The 27,590-nt window shown below is 34.9% G+C and overlaps 2 protein-coding genes across 2 annotated transcripts; one reads left to right on the forward strand and one right to left on the reverse strand.

Annotated features, from left to right (window-relative positions):
- Positions 1-292: 292 nt before the first annotated feature.
- On the forward strand, positions 293-7,160 carry LOC138323584 (nucleolar protein 12-like). Its single transcript, XM_069268290.1, has 5 exons — positions 293-455; positions 4,012-4,117; positions 5,367-5,546; positions 6,403-6,500; positions 7,001-7,160. The coding sequence occupies exons 1-5, from the start codon at positions 367-369 to the stop codon at positions 7,143-7,145; spliced, it is 618 nt and encodes a 205-aa protein (XP_069124391.1). The 5' UTR covers positions 293-366; the 3' UTR covers positions 7,146-7,160.
- A 1,186-nt stretch (positions 7,161-8,346) lies between these two features.
- On the reverse strand, positions 8,347-26,908 carry LOC138323586 (receptor-type tyrosine-protein phosphatase delta-like). Its single transcript, XM_069268294.1, has 12 exons — positions 26,789-26,908; positions 25,759-26,052; positions 25,406-25,465; positions 20,352-20,492; positions 18,675-18,830; positions 18,143-18,297; positions 17,450-17,573; positions 16,875-17,014; positions 16,132-16,264; positions 15,667-15,781; positions 15,348-15,441; positions 8,347-14,651 (listed from the first exon to the last, which is right to left on the reverse strand). Exons 2-12 carry the CDS (start codon positions 26,048-26,050, stop codon positions 14,505-14,507), a joined length of 1,557 nt encoding a protein of 518 aa, XP_069124395.1. The 5' UTR covers positions 26,051-26,052; positions 26,789-26,908; the 3' UTR covers positions 8,347-14,504.
- Between the last annotated feature and the right edge of the window lie 682 nt (positions 26,909-27,590).

Raw genomic sequence — 27,590 nt, forward strand, 5'->3', positions numbered from 1 at the left:
TGATTAAGAAATTCAGCGAAAAAAAAGAAAAAATCAGTTCGTGTTTTACAAAGAAAGATAACTTTAGTAAAGGAATAACTGTAATATTGAATCTCTGTGCACATTTTCTGTATAAATCGTCTAAAGATATCAAAGATATATAGGTCTAAATATGTGTGTGTACTAACAAAAATAATGTCATTATAAAGATTATTTTTATTGTTCGTTCGTCCCTGATCCTGTCTGATTTGACCCAATCATTACGATCGTCGTTCGGGCAAACCAATAAAAACAAACGTTGTAATGACAGTGATATCCATGTCACTGAGAAGCTTGAACACGTGAAAAGTTGTTGTCAATTTGAAAATTCCAGGCGCTGTGCATAAAATGGGAAACGACAGGAAAAAGGACAAGAAGAGGGCCCCTAAAAACAGACAAACTAAAAAAGTAGTGGTTTTTGATGAAGCTGCACGATTGTAAGGACTTACCTTTGTGTTTTATAACAACAAATCAAACACAAAATGCCAATAAATGTTTCTGGCTGTCTGGTCAGAAGATTGTATAAGTTAAATGAAAAATATTTTATTTTTTATTCACAGAAACGTTTTGTTTCAATAATATGAACGAGACAGTCATTTGTTCACTAAAATGTTTAATGAAACTTTCTACGTTGTAATTATGATTGCAGTAACAAATTATGAAATATTATATATAAATAGTGAATGCACATGTACAGCCACAGGGACTTGTAACGTAGGTTGTGAGAAAGTCTTCTTCTTCTTCTTATGTGTACGGGACGCCGTCAAAGTATGACGATTATGTCACGGGGGACCTGTAGGGGTGCAAGGGTGTGAAAGGATTAGATTTGTGATTTTTTTTTTTTTTTTTTTTAGTATATAGATAAAAGGTGTGTGCAGAACTATTTTGTGAGGGCTTCAAGGGCTACGTTGGAAATATGTGCCTTGAAGTCCTCGAGTGTAGTGCATTGTACTGCTGCTACAGGGAGGAGATTCCATTGTGTTATTGTTTGTGGGAAAAATGAGTATTTGTATGTGTCCTTTGCAGCAGAGATTTGTCTGAAGCAGTGTGGATTGGAGTGTCTGGTTCTGTGGTCTACTGGTATGAGTATGGTCTGGTATTCGACGGCAACTATATTGTGTATTATTTTGTAGAAAAGTATCAATCTTGTGTGTAGCCGTCGTGTCTGTAGTGTTGGCCAGTTGAGTTGATGTATCATGTTTGTAACTGAACTGGTGTCGTGATATTTGTTGTGAACATATCTTGCTGCTCTGCGTTGTGTTTTTTCTATCTGTTGAATTTGGTGTGTGTTGTGGGGGTCCCATATGGAAGAGCAGTATTCCAGTTTGGGTCGAACTAGTGCTTTGTATGCGTGTGCTTTTATGTGTGGTGAATTAATTTTTAAGTTGCGCTTTAAAAACCCTAGTGATCTGTTTGCATTTGCGGTGATATTATTTATGTGCAAGTCCCATTTTAGGTTTTTTTGTAGTGTTAGTCCTAGATATTTGCTTGAGTTTACTTGCTCGAGTGTGTGATTGTGGAGTGTGTAGTTGTGGTGTATTTTGTTGCGTTTTGGTGTAACACTGATAATGTTGCATTTATCTGGGTGAAATTTCATTAGCCAGTCTGTTTCCCATTGTGCTGCTGCGTCCAGATCTTTCTGTAGTTTTATTGTGTCGTCTTTGTTGTTTATTGTTTTGTATATAATACTGTCGTCTGCGAATAGTCTTAGTGTGCTGTACTGCATGTATTGATGGAAATCGTTAATGTATATGAGAAACAGAATTGGACCCAAACATTGTTTGTGTATACATGTGTACTAGGCCTATATACTATATAAAAGGACAAGGGAACCAACGGCTTGCTTGGAAGAGGTACACCTGCCTCTACAAAAGTCGCCGGTATTCCGTCAAACATGGATAAATATGTATATGTTTAATACCAATACATTCTTAAATAAATTTTGGACATGGAAAACACAACTTCAATCACGATATCATATATTAACATACCTTTATTTCACTATGAACGTGGAAAATGCAGTCAGATTTCCTCGCTGTCGTTTTGCTTGTCCACTGAAATCTAGGTTAAACATGTTTGAGTGGATATTGTGTACCCCATACCCATACCCGGACCCGAACTGGAAACCCCATATACACAGTGCCTGTATACTAGAAGCTACAATATTAATGTGGTAACGGTAAAGTAAAACATTAGAGTCTCAACTTAAGTTAGATTCTTCAATTAATGATACGTGTATTTCAAATAAAGGTACTTCTAAGAACCTTAACCATGAAACTTAATTTATACAGAGTCTGGGTACAGAATTTCAGTGCAGTATCGGGTAAGGACGGGTACACTAAAAAGGTACCCATCATCAATTACAATATGGCAGATTATACGAACAAGAGTCGAGTGCTGGATAAAAAAAGTGTGATTCCTCACTTAGTTGTTAGATTGGATTAATGAAAGCATTATCGGAGATAGCCTATTTGTATTTGCTATAGGAAAATATCACCAGAAAGTGAAATGAATGCATACAAAATTTGTTACAAGGGAATATGAGTGCCTTTGACCTAGATTTCACTGGACAGCCATAACGACAGTGATGAAATATGACTGCATTTTCCGCGTTCATAGTGAAATAAAGGTATGTTAATATATTATTTCGTGTCTGAAGTTGTGTTTTCCGTATCGAAAATTTATTTAAGAATATATTAGTATTAAATATATACATATTTATCCATGTTTGACGGAATACCGGCGACTTTAGTAGAGGCAGGTGTACCTCTTCCAAGCGAGCCGTTGGTTCCCTTGTCCTTTTATATAGTATATAGGCCTAGTACACATGTATACACAACAGACTTTCTCACAACCTACGTTACAAGTCCCTGTGTGTACAGCAGTCCGTGCTGAACAGCTGAACAAATCCTTGCCCATCTGCTAAGTTTTCAGAAACATTTCTGTACAGATATAAATGTACATATATAATGTCAAAGCATGGATATAGTTTCTGCAAAAATAATCAGACAAAAGGACATGTTGTTACTCACAGGCTATGATATCTTTTAGGCAATGTTTCCACCAAAAATCTGAAAACATGAAGTCCACTTTTTGTTACACTATGATAAAACATACCACTATTCAATCAAAAACGTGAACAGTGAATGATGGAATCTATTGACTGCCGCATACTATTGATTTTTTTCTAAAAATAGCCTCATATGCACTCATCACCTATGCATGATTCGCTGTGATAATTGTATGTATGTTTTTCTGAATTGACAGCAAATTAGACAGCAAACATTTTGTATACAAATACAATTTATACCATACATGTAACTGGCAAGGCCAGCCAAATATGTGAAATTATAATTTTGTCTGATTATTTCATGTAGACACTTTGTATTTATCTGCGTTTTTTATCTACCTACCGTATGTATATAAATTTAATATGCCTATGCACAAATGCATCTGAATCAGAGGATAAACATCCTACATATGTAGGAGATATATTAATTATTATGTTATTTGTAGTGTATGATATAACTTTATGTTACAATCTAATTAAAATTAGACTTGTAATTACACTCCACTACAATACTTGTTACACTCCAATACAGTGTCTTTTTTACAACACCCTGTTCAGTGTCACCTCAGCAAAACTCTATATGGTTAGCAAGTCAGAGTGTCGCCTATAAAATTTTTGGTGTGGTAAAACCGGTTGATTCATTCAGAAGTATAAACGGCTAACAGTATGTCCTGAGATGTTGATTGATTGAATGATGAGGCTTAGTGTCCTTGTTCCGGTTATAACCGAGCCTAGGACAATCCTCAGATGTTCCAATTCTAGGCCAAGGGTCGTGCTGAAGAGGAACTTCAAGCTTAATATGTTGCCTTCAACAGTATTATTATTTTATATAGTGTATACTATATTTATGATACTAGGAAATAGTAATGGAATATGGGGATAAAAGTTTAAATCTACATCAAATTATTTTAATCTTTCTACAGGGAATTCTTGACAGGATTCAGGAAAAGAAAAAATGAAAGGCGAAAGAAGGCCATAGATGAAAAGGAACTGCAAGTGAAGGAGGATAGAAAAGAGTTCAAAAGAAAGGTAGTATTGATTTGATCAGGAACATTGATACATCTTAGAGAGAAAAAAAAACCATGTTTCATATACATTGTATGGCAACTCTTTTCCGGAGTGAGAGGGAGTAGGACATGTAAGATGGGGAACAGAGAAATTTATTTACTGTAATAAAGAACTGAATTGACTTGAACCAAACAAACTTGGCAATCAGCATTCTTGTGGGGAGTGAACAGATTTTACATCAATGATGTAAAACTTGTAAACATTTACATTTGTCAATATGTCAATGTAGAATCCTTCTAAACACGAATACAGAAGCTTGTATTTCACAAGGCGAAATAAAATAACATGTGTTTTCCAATAAAATCCTTATAAAAGAAGAGATAGTAGGTTGGCACTTTTTAGCCCACTACCCTTATTAGATGATGGGCTATTCAAATTGCCTTTCATCCATGGTCCATCCGTTTGTCCGTTAACAATTCTTGTTACCACTATTTCTCAGAAAGTACAGAAGGGATTTCTCTCAAATTATACATATAGGTTTCCCTAACGCCCTAGTTGTTCATATTGCACTTTGGGTATGATCAGTCAACAAAATGAAATGGCTGACCAGCTGCCATTTTGGTAGTTGAAGTTTCAAAAGCAGAGAAAAGATCCCTCTTTCAATTGTCAGACATAGATCATTCTTTGGTGGGCGCCAAGATCTTCTTTTTTTTTTAAATTCTCATTATTGCAATGAAAACCAAATTTATAGCAATAGACTAATAGAATCTTACATGGGTCTGTGAAGTGGACAGGGATATCTCAACCCGAGTGAAAGATTTTTGCCTGTCAACCTGAGGCTTGCCGAGGGTAGACGGCCAAAATCTTTCATGAGGGTTTGATTCTTTTCTCCATACATAGTAGAAAAATGATGAAATTCCACTTGGTTTCCAGCTTTTTCATCGCGCCATTATATATATATAATTATCGCAATGACGTCGTTATGCGTCAAAATTGATGACGTCATCTACAATGTGCGCCTCAGTTATGCAGCATGTATTGATGACATCACGTTATTGTCTAGCGCGTGTGAGCTGTCTTACACCCCCCTGTGTAAGATAGAGATATCTTTTCCCTAGTAACCACGGGATATCCCCGTGAAGTATGGGAGAAAATGAGGTCCAATAATTATTCCACAGACATATGTATTATTTGTATGTAACATGATTTAATTCACTCAGTGGTTGATTGATTAAAGCATTAATGTCAAGTTATGATTTTTATTTTCCAGAGGAAAGAGTTGATTGAAAAGAGCTTCTACTTCAAAGGCAAATCTAAACAAAATGCCCCAGAGTTAGATATGATTGGGACACCCACCGTTCAAGAGCTGCCAGAACACACTGTTACAATCACAGATATATCAGAGTTGGACCTGGCGGGTCACTCTGGTGTTCGTCTGGGCCAAAACCAGGTAAACATGTCTTTAGCACACTAAAGTCAGGTACATACACAGTTAAACCTGTCAATAAAGGACATCAAATGGACATAAATAGCAAAAATGCCATTTAAAGACAGGTGTCCTTTATACAGAGGTCAGTGTAAGGTATGTAGGAAATGGCACCAAATGGGGCTGATGAACCTGTCCTTTATTATATTAACATAGAAAAGATTCCAGATTTCATCGTATGTCTAGCTAATACAGCATACAGTTAAAACCAAGTACATTGTAACACAAAGAGGCTGACTTAAATAACAGCTAATACGGAGGTTTGGTAAAGTATGATTGATTTACTGTTGGTTAGAACAACCTTCCGGTGATTGTAACACCAAAAACACATAACAAAATACAATGTCACAATCAACGGAATGTGGGATTATTAAAAATGGACAGTACATTTTACTTTACCCACGCGCCTCGTTTCGGTATCTTAAAACTGCAAATATTTTCTGTTGGTCCTTTTCATTTATGTGTCCAAAACAATGGGCCCAGCATGCAGGACTCTGGATTTACAATAGATTTGTCACATTGACCTATAGACTCTGGATGTACAATAGATTTGTCACATTGACCTGTTTGCATCTATCTAAACATGTTACCTCAAGTCTAGTATTCCATCTTTGCAGTTACCTCCCTTGCAGGCAGGTATCCATTATGACGTGATTCTTTTGTGAGTGAAACTTGTGTCATTTTCTGAAGAAAAGCATGATGTTACCTTTGTTAACACGTGATGTCACAATTAATACCCACCCTCTAGGGCAGATAACTCAGTAATATGCAGAAATAAAATAAATTACAAATTTAAGTGCATTTCAAATTTATTTTGTAGTTTGAAGATGAACAGAATTCAGAAACAGTGCCCTCAGCTAGATTTGACCCAAAAGAACATGAAAAGTTGAAACGAGATATGAAGAAACTTCAGCGCAAGTAGGTACTACTGTTAGGGAGAAATTGATAAAAAACCAACAAGAAGCTATTTAAAGATTTTGGCCTATCTGACTCCTGTGACCTTAAATGGTGGTCAAGGTCATTGATTTGAACAAACTTGTTAGCCCTTCATTCTAGTATTCTACAGGACCAATACCAGGCCTCTAACTCTCTTAGTTATTATATCAAAAGATTTACAGCCTATTTGACCCCCATGCCCTTGAATGGCGGTCAAGGTCATTAATTTGAACACAGTCAGTAGCCCTTAATCCCAGCATTTAACAGGCCAAATATGAGGTCTCTGGGCCCCTTTGTTATTCACAAAAAGTCATTTAAAGAGGTCAGCCCTGTGACCTTAAATGAAGGTCCGACGACGAAAGGCACAGAATGACTATAGGTTATCCTGACCCTTCAGATCAGATGACCTAAAAACTTAACTCCCCTATAGACAATGGAAAAGTGTATGTGCAGTTAAAACAGGGTTTTTTTTTTGTTTACAGAGAAGTGGCTTTTCTCAACAAAGAATTACCGAAGAAAAAGTCCAAACGTCCATCACAGCTAGGCCATATCAAGGAGAAGAAGTCTAAAAAGAAATTTCAAATGAAAAGAGTTAAGGAGAAAAATAAAAAGAAAGGAAAACATTAAAAAAATGTGTTTGTTTTCTGTTGGTCTTGATAAGGCCAAAAAAATATGTCTGTTATTGGTAGGTTGTCTTCTTTTTTTTAAGTGAGTTTCACTCTAAAATAATCGCCGGGACCGGAGTCTGAGATCAAAAAAAAAATAAGAGTCTAAAAAATTAGAAAAGGTCGAGTAACCCTAAACAGACATGTTTTTTTTGGCCTAATGAACAGCCAAGAAATGTGATTTTTTATTCAGCAAACTGTTGCATCAGGTGACTATTTTCTAATGTGAGAGGTAGGAATAATTATCTCCTATTCAGACAGCTGGCTCGATTATATGGTTTGACTGGTTGGACCTAGTTGTTCGTTTATGAATTAAAGACGTACCTGGTGATTTTATATTGTTTTCAGACAAGCCTTGACAAAGCCCTCACAGGCCTATATAAAAAAATGCAGGTCCATCTGGATTTCTACATGAAATAATGACTTTAAGAAACGGTCAAATCAGATGTTCCAAATAAACGAAAACTTACCAAGTGATTTATTGTCTATTGCAAGAGGTAGGAAGAGTAATCTCCCATTCAGACTGATGAGCTATCTCCAATGTGTGACTTATATGCAAATCAATAAGGACCACAGAGAAGACGTTTTTTCCCTAATATAAGTCAAATAAAAGATTTTGCAGGGTATGTGGATGGGTGGGGCATGTCCATTTCACTACAATTTACTGACAGTAACTGTTTCTCATAGACATTCAAAGTATGAAGTTATCTCCCCTTTTGTGTGCCATATATGCAAATCAGTCATGAGCACAGAGAAGAAGTTTCCTCCCTATTATAACTCAAATGAAAGAATGCCAATTTCATTACATTCAACTATTGCAGATATTTTTTTTTTTTTTTTTTTTAGAGTTATGCTCCTTTATTACAAAGGTTTATGGTCATAAAGCTCATATTCACATTTGCTGATGGATAAGCTTAAGCAATCAAAGAGATTAGTGGTTAATAATCCAAGTTTTCATCTTTACTATACATAAAAATAATATATATATATAAGTTTTGTAGCCAAACCAGACACATTTTAAATGACCTTCACTATTAGTAGGATACTAAGCATAGCCAATCAACCGATCCTGAACTGATAAGATGTAAGGCTATGCCTAGTCCCTTTCAATTTGATAACTGAACTAAAATCTCATTTAAATAAGAGACAAGACAACATAAAAATAATGGTTTAACAGTTCTGTTTATTGAGGATTGAATATCAAATAATGAGGATATATACAAATGTAAGTGTTAGAATATCAAACAATGTATACAACATGAGATGTCGTCTTTTGCTTTATTGCATGTACATATCCCTGTATATAAAAAAACATGGAAAAAATAGGTAGTAATAATACACATGTAAATACAATACATCTGTAACTGTTTTAGTGTTTACCTAAATACAAGAATGTATCAAGAATTCAATATTTCCACTTCTCCAACAAATCTACAAGCTTTTCCATAAATGTTTTAACCATGAAATGCATTTCTATATTAGAATGTTAATGTTTCTTTTACACAAGTATATGAATCACCCTGAATATAATTAAGGTTTTAGAAGGTGAGAGAAAAAACATGAAATTATAACCTAAAGAAAACATTAAGAAATCTTCTACAGGCTTCGTGTATTATGGTAATGGTGATAATATGTAAGGAATGTTTAGTATGGCTGTTGAAGCCTTCACAGAAACAAATATCACAGAGTTAGCACTTTTCACTTCAATTTAATTCACATACTAGGGTAAATACTACGTAAATGACCATTATAAACATCTGATGCACCTTAAAATCATTTTACCAACTTAAGTTAACTAAACGTAGAATTCTGCATTGCTAATATGGTTTCATGACCATTGCATTGTGGCCAGATATCCCTACCAATATATTTATGAAACATTACTGTTATTTAATTAGATACCGTATTTGACACAATAATTTTTCGGGCCGTAAGTACCTGAATTGAATTAAATGCGGACCTGAATCAATACCTCTTAAATATCTTTCTTTTGTAAAGTGTTATGAAGCGTAATATGTTTATCTTGTGAAATAATTTTATATCAAGTCTAAATACAGTCCAATTGATTATGTCCTATTGGTGCCTATTGGGTTTAATGAATTTAATTTACAACAATTCACAACAATTAAGTAAATAACAACCGTTCTGACAACCTGTAACCAGCAAGGTGGCCCAAAGTTTCTGACAACCTGTAACCAGCAAGGTGGCCCTAAGTTTCTGACAACCTGTAACCAGCAAGGTGGCCCTAAGTTTCTGACAACCTGTAACCAGCAAGGTGGCCCTAAGTTTCTGACAACCTGTAACCAGCAAGGTGGCCCTAAGTTTCTGACAACCTGTAACCAGCAAGTAGGCCCTAAGTTTCTGACAACCTGTAACCAGCAAGGTGGCCCTAAGTTTCTGACAACCTGTAACCAGCAAGGTGGCCCTAAGTTTCTGACAACCTAACCTGTAACCAGCAAGTAGGCCCTAAGTTTCTGACAACCTGTAACCAGCAAGGTGGCCCTAAGTTTCTGACAACCTGTAACCAGCAAGTAGGCCCTAAGTTTCTGACAACCTGTAACCAGCAAGCAGTCCCTAAGTTTCTGACAACCTGTAGCCTGCAGGCAGGCCCTAAATAATATAAATTTATAATTGTGTAACTATACCATGTACACATGTACTTAAAAAAACAACAATTTTTTGCTTGCTGATATTTGATAAGTTGAACAACTAACATTCAGTACTGAAAACATTGCTTTTTAATATCAATTTTAGGGCAAATTGATGAATGAATGTTTGTCACATAAAACACAGTCATCTGCATCTGGTTTTGGAAAAATAAAATATATCCTACACCTACTACATATAGTAGGAATAGGATAATTTATTTTTCCAAAACCAGATGCAGACGCCTGTGCATGAAAGTATTAATGTTTGATAAGCAACCAGACACACTAAATAATAAACTAGATATATCTATGTTGATCCACTTACCAACAGCTAATTATATCTATGTACAATTGTATGTAGTGTATAGTGTAAGGTATGCGCTTATTATCTGGCGATATTTAATGTGTATCAAAAATAACTTTGTATAAAAATAAAGACCTAAAACATTCAAATTATACTGATATAAATCAAATATTGAAACTATTTCAAAATAAGTTCTGATCTATCGGAGTTACTTCCCTTTGTTCCACTACATCATTAACTGATTTGCTTCTCAGAGACCTCCCTTGCACAAGCTACACTTAAGCTGGCCATTTTCGTTTATTCGGAACAACCGGTTCGACCGTTGGTTCCTGGTGGACCTGCAGTCTTTGATACAGGCCTGTGAGGACTTTGTCAAGGCTCGCCTCAAAACAATATAAAATCACCAGGTCCGTCTTTAATTAATAAACGAACAATTAAGTCCAACTAGTCAAACAGTATAATCGATAACGGCCCTGTTTTCCTTTATACGGTTTGATTGATTTGACCTAGTCGTTCATTTTTTAATTGATGACAGACTGGTTGATTCTATATTGTTTACAGACAAGCTATGACAAAGCCATCATTACCTGCTGGTTCATCAGGATTTATATAACTTGAAATAATTACAGTCCAACTGTATATTAGAACGAAAATAGCCCTGGTGAGTGAGGTATAGTCTAGCAGAGAGTAGGTAACTAAGGGAAAAAACCAGTCGAACAACTCTGATCAATCAGAATAAAGTTTTACCAACCAATAGTAAAACCTCCATGATGTATGGATCTTTATCTGCCCCTTTTGTTTTCCAATTACAAAATTGTGTGAGACTTAGCTTTTTAACATAAGGAAAGCTTGAGAAATTGCAATACTTTTAGTCTTTTAAAGTACCTGATGGTTCTTGCATCGTCAGAGATCCATGGTTGATTGCACTATACTATGCTAGGTGCAGCACAGTGTGAAGTGTAATTAACTCTGGGTCCCCGACGATGTGTTGGTGATCCTCTGACAAAATGGAACACTGCATGATGACTGACAACAGCAGTAACAGAACTTACAAAAGAAACTGAAACATAAAAAGTTAATGTGTGACATAAATTATATGTACATGACCCCCATCTCAATACATGTACATTATGTATGTACATGTATATGAAAGCATGGTGGGCCAGGATAGGACAGACTATTGTAAGTGATCGTAACCCCTGGAATATCAAGGTTGCAGTCTACAATAATGTGGATACAAAAAGAATAAAAACATATATCAATATTAATTGAAGAAATTCCACTCCTCATGACTTGTAATACTTAATTATTATCAGAAAGATTAATGTCCTCTACACATAGGTATAAATATTATGAAAAAAAAAACAATGTCTTTCAAGAGATTCAAATCCTCATTTTTTCACAGTACAAGAATTTACAAAACATTCCCTTCTGTAAATCTTGTACATATGTCACATATTTATCTATTACAAGATTAATATTTCAGTGAAACCTTTTAGGTAATTCAATGTCGGCGGGACCTGATGTTATGTTTGAACTTTGATTTTTAATTTTTTCAGAAGCAGACATTGTTAACTGTTCAATCCGAACTATATATAATGTCAGACAAAGCTAATAAACAGGTAAACAAAACAGGTGTAACAGATCACATACAGTAATCAAACAGGTAAAAATAATCTCAATTTCCGATGCAAATTGACATATAAATAACAATTAAAATTTCATGCTCCAGATCTATGATTTACTGATATATGTCTTATTGTTTCATGAATTTTCTTGACCAGGTCGATGTCATGCGAAAATCACAAAAATATGCTTCCAAACCCCAGATTGAGTACATGATAATATAGTAATAAGAACTCTATATCTACCCTGGAAATTACACATTGTTATGAACACTGTAGAATATATATGTATTACATACTATTATCAATAACAAACTGTAAAATGTCATGTATAATGTACATGTAAAGTGTATAATTAATTATTAATTAAGACATTGAGGATATTTTTCAATTCACAACTTCTTGAAATTGTCCGACTGGTTCATACATGTACAAGAAAACTTTCAAAAACCAATGGTATAAATCCGAGCTCTTTGCTTGCTTCAAAATATTTCATGTCATATTTCCAGTCAAAGAAGTCAATTCGAACAAAGACAATTTATGTTATTAATTCATGTTATATTATATATAAATTAAGTAGAAAACCTAGCTTCACAGTTATAGGAAATAATTTAATGTAGAGAAACAATTTCAGGTCATATGTTCAAATCATGATTAAATTTTCACTTCTTAATTCCCCGATAAAAATCATGCTTTGTATATCAAATTCATATACAATGAATAATTGATTTAGGCATTGTGTTGTCAGAAGTCAAATGTTTTTGAAACAGAAAAGCATCATCTAAAACATAAACTTGTTTAAATTATTTCTTTTGTATCTTCAATATACTACAAAGTAACCGAAAATAAACAACAACAGAAAAAAATAAATTTGTTCATACTGTACATACAGAAACCACTTTACAAAGGCTTGTTATTATATTTGTACATACAGAAAATATTTAAACAACTGCATTTATTTGTATATGAAAGACAAGAGCAAACAATAATTACGGTCCCAAATTAGTTATTCTGATAACAAAACTGCATGTACATTTACTACAGAAATCATGGTCCCTAACCAATAAGCTGTAGGTACGGAAATCTACTGGAACATATACATTCACAAGATATCATGGTCCCCTAATTACAACAAATCTGCTGGAAAATCCACAAAAGTTTTACTGCATACTTGTAAAGAATACCAATAACAAAAATTCAACATAATATTTCACTGCACCACTTTATACCAGCACTTTCACAACACCCCATCTGTATGCTTCTTTAATTTTGCAGGGAGAAAATTTTGCGATTGGTTTCTTGCGATCAATTTCTAATGGAATTTAGCTTTACAGATATCTTATAATGACTTATCATTTTCTTCCATTTTATTCACGGATATTTAAATTCGCAAAAATTAACTTGACCATGAACATTAATAAGTGAAAAATTAATCCCTCGTGAACACTGAACAAAAGCAATTGTTCAGTAAATAAGTCTTTTTTTTAAAAACAATTATCACAAATACAAGCACTTAATATACATGATTAATAACAACCCATAATATCCTTCCTCATTGTTGTATAATAGTATTAAGAGCTTTGTGATTACCCAAGTCATAAGAACTTGTTAGGTATAGATTGACACTAACCCCCATACACAACTTATTTCATGGTGGTGGCAAAGCAAATGCACTTGAATCGGTTCTTGATCTCATTTAATATCAATGTATTGCTATTAAGCTTCAAAACAAAGTTCATGCAAGAATAAACACCAAATTCAGTTATTAATCAGACAACAGAAGTGATAATAATAAAAGTACAAAGATACTGAATATCGGTATGTAACTACATTCATCAGTAACCAAAAAACGTCCAACGATCTCTACTTACAACATTGCATTAGAATGAGATTCCATATAAAGTTAGTATATTTAGAGTTAGTAGTCTTTCTTGACTTAAGTTTAAAAACAATTGAAAAGTAAAACTTAAACCAAGTGAATTGAAAAAAACCCAACATAAACTAGAAAAGTATATATTACAGTAGCATCTAAATATAAATAGAATAAAACTGATAAGTATATCCCTGATTTCCCACAGAATGTATTTTAAGACTAGTGCCAGAGAACTGAAAATAAATCAAACTTCTTAATGCCCTTGTTCTGTTTGCATCTCTCCATCCCAAATCTTCTGCAAAACTGAGTTTCCTGCAACACTTTATTTTATGTGAGTTATCATCTCTAACGTCTGTCTAAATGTAACAACTACTTCCAGTACAGAATCGGGAAAGAATACAAATTATGGAAAGAATTAAGTTATTTCCCCTGTTTCATCAGGAAATCTAAAAGTTGTCTTCCCTGTTTTAAAGGTTATGCCCTCTGAGCTGTCTTGTTACCCCTGAGATTATACTTCATACCATATTCATGACAAGGTCGATCCTTCCCCCTAATATTGACAATTTCCTTTTTCAAGAGTTGTGCCCTAGATTACCCGGAATTTATTCTCTTTTTTTTTAATTCAAAAGTTATATCCCCTGATTCCAATACTTTTATTGCACCGACACTTGAGTTCAGAATCTGCGTCCTCATGATTTCCTGAAAAAAATTGCTCCCTTAATTTTTCCAATTAAAAAGTTGTGTCCATTGGTTCCCCTGAGATTGCGCCCTCTCCTGTGTACCCTTGTTTTAAAAGGATTGTTTCCCTTTCCAGTGTCCAGATACTTCCATAATAAAGTCCTGTTTTTTGCTCAGGGTTTGAATGGTGGTTTTAGTGGTTCATAGTTAGTCCTACTTGGTCCACATTTAGGGTGGCGGCTGTGCTGTACGGGTCTATATCCATGTCTTCTTTCAGGGGACAGTAGTCAAAGTTTGTCTGCTCTCCAGCATCCGGACTATGCTCAGGTAATCCAGATATCTATGATTAAAGAAAAAAAATTATCATTAAGTTATGCATCGACCCAAAATAATTGAGGCCAACAAATCATTTTCTTGACTATTATTTATCATAGAACATCATTAATCCCTATAATTAATTAATAATGTATGTTTATGTGGTTAAGAACTTAGCTCCATTTGTACGCTGGAATGAAGGAAGGTATTCCATCCAAAATATCCAAAATATGGTTAACATCAAGGTTTGTCAACCGTGTCAGTGCCTGGGATAGCCTATCCCTGTTTAATAAAACTCATCTCTGTTTGATAACTGATACTAGAACTGTCGTCTAGCATGTCAACTTATACTCACTCCCTCACCCCTACAAACATGCTAATGATTTCAGATTTACCTGTTTCAAATATAAATTACGCAGATATTCACTGTGTAAGGATTTCTACAACTAAGTTTCATTGAAATCTCTGCAGTAATTTGGTTTACAAAGGGGCTTTACTCTTAAAATAGTGCAGGTATTTTGTTTCCATAAGGATTATTGCACCAAGTTTCTTTGAAATCCTTCAAGTAGTTTAGAAGGAGTAGTCCGTCAATTGTTGTTTCTACAGACAGACGGACAACCTGAATCCAATAACCCCCTTCCCTAACTTCTTAGCAGGAGACATAATAACCCACCTTAGCCTAACATAACTAGTGTGTGATGAATTAATTAGCACTACACACCTGAACTTGTCCATTGCTCCCTGGCACACCATATTGTGGGTTCTCAAAAGCTACGGAGTCTGGTCGAGAAAATCTTTTCAGCATTCCACGTTTCCTGCAACAATTTGTTTTGGTTAATTCATTTATTTAAGTAAACGCTAAATAAAAGCAATTAAGTAATGCATAGAATCTTATTTTTCTTAACTCTTAAAAAATAAGCAGACAACCTCTTGTTCTCACCTGTTCTCACCTGACATATTGTAACACATCAGACAACCTATTGTTCTCACCTGTTCTCACCCGACATATTGTAATACATCAGACAAACTATTGTTCTCACCTGATGAATATGAAGCCGATGACCGCTGCGGCAACCAACACTAGGATCAGTATGACCACACCAACGATTGCGCCAACATTGGCTCCTTGTGTGGCAAGACTTCTGCTCTTGACCGCTTAATATAAAAAAATCAACAAATTAAACATCACTTTTTATTCATGTAACAAATTGCCAAGTATTATGTAGACAATAGAATAGTATTTAGCAGCTAATTGCTTTAACAGAAAGACGATGTTAAATTTTAGTGGCTATAATTTTTCGCAATCTAACTTTAAATGTACCAATGATTAAAACATTTCTCAATATCAAATTTTTGTGATTAAAGCAATGTCCTGAAAAATCAGGCAAACTGTGCTAGTTGGTTACAACTCTTACAAGTCACTTTTTACTCAGGTATTATAACCTTCAAATATGCAAATAAATCAAAATACTTAGCTCTTTAAATTATTACTGAAGTAAATATACCGTTTTGAGTTTTAAGTTGAATAGTTGTAGAGTTGCTTCCCTTTCCGTATGCACTGTTAGCAGCCACTTTGATAGTGTACAAGCTACCGTAGTTCAGATCAGTCAGTATCAGTCTGTTTTCAGTTGTTGTTTGCTGGAATTGAAAAAATAAAATGTTTGATATTTATCTCATAATGTCATTTTCAAAGTCAATATTGTTTCTGAATCCACATGACAAAGACAATAGACACATTTGTCCATAACCCCAAACAATATATTATCTGTAATTACATGACAATTTATTTGCACATTACAGAGTTATCTGCCCTTACACATAAGTAGCTATTATTACATCATGATGTTGTCACATTTTTCACAGAAAACATTCTATTTTTCACTCATAAGGCCATAGTTGTTTTTTTTCTGTTTTGCGTCCATATGCTGATAGGTTTTGCATCCCATGAGAAAAACATACAAACCACTTTTTTTAGGAACTGAGGAATAAAAGATGCATGCAACAGAATAAGTATTGATTCCTACATTTCTACATATGTAAAATCTAACAAAACTCTTCAGAAAATCAAAATGACACAAAACAAAAATTAACACAACTGTGGCCTAAATTAAAGATGTCAGAGTTGATACCTACCTTTAGTGTCAGAGTTGATACCTCTCTTTAGATAAAGGTAATATGCAAATGAAGACATAATAGGATAGATTTAAGATAAACCCTTATCTATTAAAAAAGTTTTGATGTCACCTACCATATAAGAAGTTCCGTCACTGCTGAAGTAAACTGTATAGCCCTGTACCGAACCTTTCTGGGGAGGCATCCATGTTAACATGATATCATTGTAGTCTTTCAAAGTTCCTTTAAGATCAAGTGGTTCTGATGGTGGAATACCTTAAATGGTCGATAAAATTGCTTGATTCACATATTTGTTTTACATATTTGTTAAAGATTTTAAAGATAAAAGATATCATAATGAGAAAATGCTGTTAGCCAATCAAACTACCAGTCTCAAGTAACTTGTAACAAACGTTAATTGTAAGATAGTTAATTATTATGATATGTATTGCATATTTGATGTACCGTAATTTGTTGTTTTAATATCGTTTTTTGCAAAACAAGTAAATTATATATTCAAACAAAGGATTAGCATTGCCACATGGGACAATATATTTTGATAATTTGATATTTCAAATTTGCTGAATTTGAATAAATAAAATTAATGTAACAATTCAAAGGAATGAAGACATTTGGATTTGTATTATATTTCAGTTCAAATTACACAATATTTTGAGATATCTGAGTTTAAGTTGGTCCCAAAGTACCTACCTCTGACAGTGAGATTCCTGGCATACCCAGGCAAACTCTGACCGGCCTTGTTCTTAGCAATCACCCAGAAGCTGTAGGTCGTGACCTCGGGGTAATTCAGGGTCCAAGTGTGTGTTGTGTTAGACTGCAGGGAAAGAGACAAAACATATTAATGTTAATGAAATTCATAGATAAATATAAACAAGACAATTCTGTGAATTCCCAATTAGATGTTAAACAATAACAGATGTCACAGTGACCTTTAATTTTGTAAAATCATTCCAAATCTATTTAAGATAACTGCACTTAACAATTTCCCCAATTTTTGGAGATTTCTCTACCACATCCTCAACAGACCCTTTGGTTAAACAACCAAGAACATTGGCCCTTTAGTCAAGTAATTTCTCTATCACACCCTTGAAACCTCAATTTTGAGATTTCACTGTTCCACTCTTGGGAGGTCTCGGAATTATCATATTGCTGATAATTTCCAAGGAGATGAAATATTCAAGATTTTGTGGGACATTGGGATGGTGGAGAAAATTTCATCCAAGGAATAATAAGTAATGAGCATTTCCACAGCCATATCGTTAAGTTTTGATTTTGCTGAAATTTCAGTGCTTTATGTACTAGGTCTTCATCCCGAATTTGTCTCCGTTAACATAACCAGCTATACAGCGATTTAATAAGCCCTTACACATTTCATATACTTACCACGGATTCGTGTTTGACCATATTGTTGTTGTTATTGCTGTACCAGATCTGATATACATCAATGGTGTTAACGTCAGCAGGCTGATCCCAGTTGACCTCAATAACATGGCCCTTAAGTAGTGCTATCACGTTCAATGGTTGGGACGGTATCTTTTCTGTGGACGATGAAAAAGAGAAAAAAAATAGCATAGGATCTTTATAATCTTAATGCTTTCTATGTGCAACTTTGGTTAATTAAGAAAAAAACATTCAGTATACTGTAAACCAACCAATGTATAGTGCTTGAAATTCGCAGGGTGCATATTTTGAACCTTCATCAACAGAACATATTCGCATGGTTTAAATTTCGCGATAATACAGTGATTCCTTTATTTGCAATATTAGCACTTAACAGTAGTTAAATTCAAAATATTTTGCTGGCGTTTTGAATTCTTAGATTTTAGGAAAATAGAGTATACATAGAATAAACCTCCCCTTGCAAAAACCCATTATACACTAATTGAAGCATAGCGTTAAGATTAAAATTTCTTACCTAATCCTTCTTCAATACAGTTCAAGATAGGGTTGACTTGATCGACACATTCGTAGATTCTGGGATCATCTATGTCAGGAACCACATTACCACAGAAGTCCTGACAGAACGGTGACACACCGTTATCTTTACAACACTTTGTATGGTCCTTACCATCTGAAAGACAAGTTTTCCATTACCCCTTTTTTGTAATCATTCATTTTTTTTTTTTTTTCAATAACAAAATTGAAATCATCAATCAATTTTTTTTTTTGTTAACTACAGTAATCGCCATGATCACCATCATCATCAAACTCATTATCTTCATCATCATTGTCAACGATCCCATATCCAACAAGGACATAGTCATTCAGATCCCCCGCCAATGGAGATATCAAAGCTGAAGTAAGTTTGATTGTGGAGACTTATGTGTATGAAAAAAAAAAAAACAGGAAAAAGGAAGTTGAGCTAAAGAAAGATGGAGTATAGTTCAAGTAGAGCGGGGCTGCAATTGTTGAATCAGATATACAGCCTTGACATTTATATTAGACTATATACACAAAGATGGGTGGAGTTTTGCAAAGTAACATTTACCATTTACCATGATATTTTCAGCAATGTTTCCATGGTAACGGAAAAAGTGCAAAAAATGAAAACCTAAAAATAGCAAAAGGTACTACTAGACCATAAAAAGAATGTGTCTATGAAGTTTATTGGAAATATCTCTGCTGGTTTTAGAGTTATGCTCCGGAAATGAACCTGCTACAAAAATATGATATTTTCAGCAATGTTTCTATGGTTACTGAAAAAAGTACAAAACGTGATAACCTTAAAATAGCAAAAGGCACTACTAGACCATAAGACTAATGTACCTATGGAGTTCCGTGCATATATCTCAACCGGTTTTCCAGTTATGCTGCGGAAACGAACCTGGTACAAAAATATGATATTTTCAGCAATGTTTCCATGGTTACAGAAAAAAGTACAAAAAGTGAAAACCTTAAAATAGCAAAAGGCACTACTAGACCATAAGACCAATGTGTCTAAGAAGTTTCGTGGAAATATCTCTTCTGGTTTTAGAGTTATGCTCCGGAAACGAACCTCGTACAAAAATATGATATTTTCAGCAATGTTTCCATGGTTACGGAAAAAATGCTAAAAATGAAAACCTAAAAATGGCAAAAGGCACTACTAGACCATAAGACCAATGTGTGTATGAAGTTTTGTGGAAATATCTCTACTGGTTTTAGAGTTATGCTCCGGAAACCATTCGTACGGACGGAAGGACAGACGGACGGACGGACGGACGGAACCCATTTGTATATCCCCCGCCAACTTCGTTGGGCGGGGGATAATAACAACATCACCTTTGGTAAGCGTATAGCTCAGAGTCAAACTTCAAGACCATTTGCTACCTGGTGACCGTTCCATCACTACCACAGTATCATATTATCAGACCACTATCTAGTGTACTGTATCCTTCCTAGACACCCTAAGGTGTCACCAGCATAGTGTGTTCACCCTCACGACCTCTGTACATCCTAATGACCTTCAAGGCCAATTAGGTACTAAAAGTCACATGAGTTTACTGAAGAAGCTGGGAGCACTTACCTGAAGCACATGTGACATAGTCCTAAAAGAGAGCCACACACAATACATACTTTACTGGGTTCTGTACGACTAGTGGGGAACACTTACCTGTGGCACATGTGACATAGTCCTCAAAGAAATTCACACAGGATGCATACTTGACTGGGTTCTGTACGACTAGTGACAAGTCTACCCTGTAGGTACACAGATCCATACAAACTCCTGTCACATTCCTCTGTGAACAGCAAACTGTAACAAAAACAATGTTTAAATTCCTGTCACATTCCTCTGTGTACAGCAAACTGTAAACAAAAACAATGTTTAAACTCCTGTCACATTCCTCTGTGTACAGCAAACTGTAAACAAAAACAATGTTTAAACTCCTGTCACATTCCTCTGTGTACAGCAAACTGTAACAAAACAATGTTTAAATTCCTGTCACATTCCTCTGTGTACAACAAACTGTAACAAAAACAATGTTTAAATTCCTGTCACATTCCTCTGTGTACAACAAACTGTAACAAAAACAACCTGTCACATTCCTCTGTGTACAACAAACTGTAACAAAAACAATGTTTAAACTCCTGTCACATTCCTCTGTGTACAGCAAACTGTAACAAAAACAATGTTTAAATTCCTGTCACATTCCTCTGTGTACAGCAAACTGTAACAAAAACAATGTTTAAACTCCTGTCACATTCCTCTGTGTACAGCAAACTGTAACAAAAACAATGTTTAAATTCCTGTCACATTCCTCTGTGTACAGCAAACTGTAAAAAAAAAACAACCTGTCACATTCCTCTGTGTACAACAAACTGTAACAAAAACAATGTTTAAACTCCTGTCACATTCCTCTGTGTACAGCAAACTGTAACAAAAACAATGTTTAAATTCCTGTCACATTCCTCTGTGTACAGCAAACTGTAAACAAAAACAATGTTTAAACTCCTGTCACATTCCTCTGTGTACAGCAAACTGTAACAAAACAATGTTTAAATTCCTGTCACATTCCTCTGTGTACAACAAACTGTAACAAAAACAATGTTTAAATTCCTGTCACATTCCTCTGTGTACAGCAAACTGTAAACAAAAACAATGTTTAAACTCCTGTCACATTCCTCTGTGTACAGCAAACTGTAACAAAACAATGTTTAAATTCCTGTCACATTCCTCTGTGTACAGCAAACTGTAAACAAAAACAACCTGTCACATTCCTCTGTGTACAACAAACTGTAACAAAAACAATGTTTAAAACTCCTGTCACATTCCTCTGTGTACAGCAAACTGTAACAAAAACAAAAATCCTGTCACATTCCTCTGTGTACAGCAAACTGTAACAAAAACAATGTTTAAATCCTGTCACATTCCTCTGTGTACAGCAAACTGTAAACAAAAACAATGTTTAAACTCCTGTCACATTCCTCTGTGTACAGCAAACTGTAACAAAACAATGTTTAAATTCCTGTCACATTCCTCTGTGTACAACAAACTGTAACAAAAACAATGTTTAAATTCCTGTCACATTCCTCTGTGTACAACAAACTGTAACAAAAACAATGTTTAAACTCCTGTCACATTCCTCTGTGTACAGCAAACTGTAACAAAAACAATGTTTAAATTCCTGTCACATTCCTCTGTGTACAGCAAACTGTAAACAAAAACAATGTTTAAACTCCTGTCACATTCCTCTGTGTACAACAAACTGTAACAAAACAATGTTTAAATTCCTGTCACATTCCTCTGTGTACAACAAACTGTAACAAAAACAATGTTTAAACTCCTGTCACATTCCTCTGTGTACAACAAACTGTAACAAAAACAATGTTTAAACTCCTGTCATCACATTCCTCTGTGTACAGCAAACTGTAACAAAAACAATGTTTTAAACTCCTGTCACATTCCTCTGTGTACAAGCAAACTGTAACAAAAACAATGTTTTAAACTCCTGTCACATTCCTCTGTGTACAGCAAACTGTAACAAAAACAATGTTTAAACTCCTGTCACATTCCTCTGTGTACAGCAAACTGTAACAAAAACAATGTTTAAACTCCTGTCACATTCCTCTGTGTACAGCAAACTGTAACAAAAACAATGTTTAAACTCCTGTCACATTCCTCTGTGTACAGCAAACTGTAAACAAAAACAATGTTTAAACTCCTGTCACATTCCTCTGTGTACAGCAAACTGTAACAAAAACAATGTTTAAACTCCTGTCACATTCCTCTGTGTACAGCAAACTGTAAACAAAAAACAATGTTTAAACTCCTGTCACATTCCTCTGTGTACAGCAAACTGTAACAAAAACAATGTTTAAACTCCTGTCACATTCCTCTGTGTACAGCAAACTGTAACAAAAACAATGTTTGAACTCCTGTCACATTCCTCTGTGTACAGCAAACTGTAACAAAAACAATGTTTATACTCCTGTCACATTCCTCTGTGTACAACAAACTGTAAACAAAAACAATGTTTAAACTCCTGTCACATTCCTCTGTGTACAGCAAACTGTAACAAAAACAATGTTTAAATTCCTGTCACATTCCTCTGTGTACAACAAACTGTAACAAAAACAATGTTTAAATTCCTGTCACATTCCTCTGTGTACAGCAAACTGTAAACAAAAACAATGTTTAAACTCCTGTCACATTCCTCTGTGTACAGCAAACTGTAACAAAAACAATGTTTAAACTCCTGTCACATTCCTCTGTGTACAGCAAACTGTAAACAAAAACAATGTTTAAACTCCTGTCACATTCCTCTGTGTACAGCAAACTGTAAACAAAAACAATGTTTAAACTCCTGTCACATTCCTCTGTGTACAGCAAACTGTAAACAAAAACAATGTTTAAACTCCTGTCATATTCCTCTGTGTACAGCAAACTGTAACAAAAACAATGTTTAAACTCCTGTCACATTCCTCTGTGTACAACAAACTGTAAACAAAAACAATGTTTAAACTCCTGTCACATTCCTCTGTGTACAGCAAACTGTAACAAAAACAATGTGTACAGCAAACTGTAAACAAAAACAATGTTTAAACTCCTGTCACATTCCTCTGTGTACAGCAAACTGTAACAAAAACAATGTTTATACTCCTGTCACATTCCTCTGTGTACAGCAAACTGTAAACAAAAACAATGTTTAAACTCCTGTCACATTCCTCTGTGTACAGCAAACTGTAAACAAAAACAATGTTTAAACTCCTGTCACATTCCTCTGTGTACAGCAAACTGTAACAAAAACAATGTTTAAACTCCTGTCACATTCCTCTGTGTACAGCAAACTGTAAACAAAAACAATGTTTAAACTCCTGTCACATTCCTCTGTGTACAGCAAACTGTAAACAAAAACAATGTTTAAACTCCTGTCACATTCCTCTGTGTACAGCAAACTGTAAACAAAAACAATGTTTAAACTCCTGTCACATTCCTCTGTGTACAGCAAACTGTAAACAAAAACAATGTTTATACTCCTGTCACATTCCTCTGTGTACAGCAAACTGTAAACAAAAACAATGTTTAAACTCCTGTCACATTCCTCTGTGTACAGCAAACTGTAAACAAAAACAATGTTTAAACTCCTGTCACATTCCTCTGTGTACAGCAAACTGTAACAAAAACAATGTTTAAACTCCTGTCACATTCCTCTGTGTACAGCAAACTGTAAAACAAAAACAATGTTTAAACTCCTGTCACATTCCTCTGTGTACAGCAAACTGTAAACAAAAACAATGTTTAAACTCCTGTCACATTCCTCTGTGTACAGCAAACTGTAACAAAAACAATGTTTAAACTCCTGTCACATTCCTCTGTGTACAGCAAACTGTAAACAAAAACAATGTTTAAACTCCTGTCACATTCCTCTGTGTACAGCAAACTGTAAACAAAAACAATGTTTAAACTCCTGTCACATTCCTCTGTGTACAGCAAACTGTAACAAAAACAATGTTTAAACTCCTGTCACATTCCTCTGTGTACAGCAAACTGTAAACAAAAACAATGTTTAAACTCCTGTCACATTCCTCTGTGTACAGCAAACTGTAAACAAAAACAATGTTTAAACTCCTGTCACATTCCTCTGTGTACAGCAAACTGTAAACAAAAACAATGTTTAAACTCCTGTCACATTCCTCTGTGTACAGCAAACTGTAACAAAAACAATGTTTAAACTCCTGTCACATTCCTCTGTGTACAGCAAACTGTAACAAAAACAATGTTTAACCCGTCACTCTCTGGTACAGCAAACTGTAACAAACAATGTTTAACTCCTGTCACATTCCTCTGTGTACAGCAAACTGTAACAAAAACAATGTTTAAACTCCTGTCACATTCCTCTGTGTACAGCAAACTGTAAACAAAAACAATGTTTATACTCCTGTCACATTCCTCTGTGTACAGCAAACTGTAAACAAAAACAATGTTTGAACTCCTGTCACATTCCTCTGTGTACAGCAAACTGTAAACAAAAACAATGTTTATACTCCTTACAGCAAACTGTAAACAAAAACAATGTTTGAACTCCTGTCACATTCCTCTGTGTACAGCAAACTGTAAACAAAAACAACTGTAAGTAGTACATGCAGTTTAAAATAGAACTGTCCATTACCAGGCGGCTAATTTATACTTCTTACCTCTGTCATCTAACAACTTTCTCTCCCCACCCCCTTACCACTGTTTTGTACGAGGCACCGTGAAAAAGGTTGAGGTATCTGTTCTGAAACAGACTATGCATATCTACACTGTATAAGGATAAGTTACTGCCACCTAGTTTTGTAGAAATCCCTTCAGTAGTTTAAGAATAGTTGGTCGATCATAGTGTCTACAGACAGACTGACAAACAACCTGAGTGTATACTCCCACCCCCTCCACCCTTACAAACTGCGTGGGAGGGGGTATAACTATGTGCAGTCACTATTTCTGCAGGTACTACATTCAAATTCTAATACTTGGTATAAGCTTGTATGAAATAAGAAATTCCACAGGGATCTTGACACCATCCTCTGAAAAAAAATGTATATCTGTTGGTTTTCTGATAGGTCCCAAAATGCAGATATGCAAGGACCAAGGGGAATCTACAATTAAAATTTGACATGAATTCCTACCAAACTTTCAAACTCCAATCATCAATATCCATAAAAGAGTATTAATATATATCACCCTACCTGATACATTTTTCGCCTGAGTAGGTGTAATGGTAGGTGTAGGAGGAGTTGTGTACTGTTCTGAAAATGAAAACAACAAAACTATTTAGAAAATAATAAGGAAATATATATCACTTTTACTGATAATTATATATAATTTAGAAAGTCTGTGAATGTAGTATAGATCTCAAAATTGGCATAAAGATATCTGATAATAAATCAAAATCAGACGACAAGTTCCTTTGGCATTTAAACCTTAATGATTTACAGTTATCTCCCCTTTGTCAAATGCCAACCCCACATCAAATTGACACTTTATATGCCCATCATTTTTTTCCAATATAATTTTACGACCGCTTGGATAAAAAACTTACTTTTTAAGTAGACAGTTCCATTATGAGCTCCAAACTGATTCCATCCTTCACAGTTATATTTTCCTAAGTCTGACTCGCGTACCAGTAAAATGTGTAATTCAGCACGCAGCTCATGTGACTCAACATCAGGATGTTGGAAAAAGGCTCGCCGATAGCTGTAGGGAAGCAGTGTGTCATCCTGGTACCAATTAACGGTTTTGGGGAAGCCTCTAAAGGTACACTTGAGGATAGCACTAGATCCTTGGTTCACATCCGGTACGGTGGCTCCATTTATAGCGGATATTGTCGGCATGTCTGTAACAACATCCAGGAATAATATATGTAATGATAGGTGATGAGACAAATTCACACCTGACACTAAGACAAACATACATCTGACATTAAGACAAACTTACATCTGACATTAAGACAAACTTACATCTGACATTAAGACAAACATAAATCTGACATAAACAAACATCGACATTAAGACAAAATATCTACAGACAAACTGACATTAAGACAAACTTCTCTGACATCTGAAATTAGAATGAACAAATACATCTGACATTAAGACAAACATAGACAATACATCTACATTAAGACAAACTAATTACATTAAGACAATTCATCGAGACAAACTTAATCTGACATTAAGACAAACATACATCTGACATTAAGACAAACTTACATCTGACATTAAGACAAACATACATTGATGACATTAGACAAACTTACATCTGACATTAAGACAAACCTTACATCTGACATTAAGACAAACTTACATCTGACATTAAGACAAAACTTACATCTGACATTGAGACAAACTTACTAATCTGACATAAGACCATTAAGACAAATTTACATATGACATTAAGAGACAAACTTACATCTGACATTAAGACAATTTACATCATGACATTAAGACAAACTTACATCTGACATTTAGACAAATTTAAATTTACAAAATGACAAGACAAACTTACATCTGAAATTAATTAAACAAATTTCATATGACATTAAGACAAACTTACATCTGAAACAAACTTACATCTGACGTTAAGGTTGAGACTTTTTGTTGAAGTTGCCACATTAGGTACGGAGGCTGTACACTTGACAAACAATCCCTCTGTGTCTGGGGCTGGCTGTGACAGTGATGGTACGAGCGTCCTGAGTTATTCAGTATCCAGTAGACAGAGGTGGGGGTTGGAGAACCAAACGCATCACAGACCAACTGTACTGACTGGCCATTAGGGACCAAACCATCGGGAATCTGGTGGACACTGACATCCATAAAACCTGAAAACAAAGAAATAATATTGTTAATACATATTTACCTACATATATCTGGCAAATTACTTAATAACCTAATTAAGGATACAACATGTGCTGGTGTTGGAAAACTACCGACAAAATATTAGTCTTTATGACGTCAAGCTTGATTGTGATGTCACTTTCAACAGGCATGATGCCATAAAGAAATATGGCTTACAGGAGGTTTGTTTGTGAAGCAAATTTAATCAAGGTGAGAGAAAGGTCTATTCAATCATCTTTCACCTCATCTGCCTTGGGTGAAGGTCATTCTCTTATAAGCAGGCCACATATCATGTCAGATCTATTTGACCCCTGTAACCTTGAATGACAGTCAAAGTCATTCATTTCAACAAACTTTGTAGTCTTTAATCCCAGCATGCTACAGGCCTAACATCAGGTTCTGGAGTTACTAGTTATTGACAAGAAAATGTTTATTGCTTTTTCAATATTTAGCCATGGTAACCTTGAATGAAGGTCAAGACATTTGATCCAACAAATAAAAGAGTAACCGGCTTTACATCAGCATTAACTTCAGGCCC

Source organism: Argopecten irradians, chromosome 5, assembly GCF_041381155.1.
Source record: "Argopecten irradians isolate NY chromosome 5, Ai_NY, whole genome shotgun sequence".
NCBI classification, from domain to species: Eukaryota; Metazoa; Mollusca; class Bivalvia; order Pectinida; family Pectinidae; genus Argopecten; species Argopecten irradians.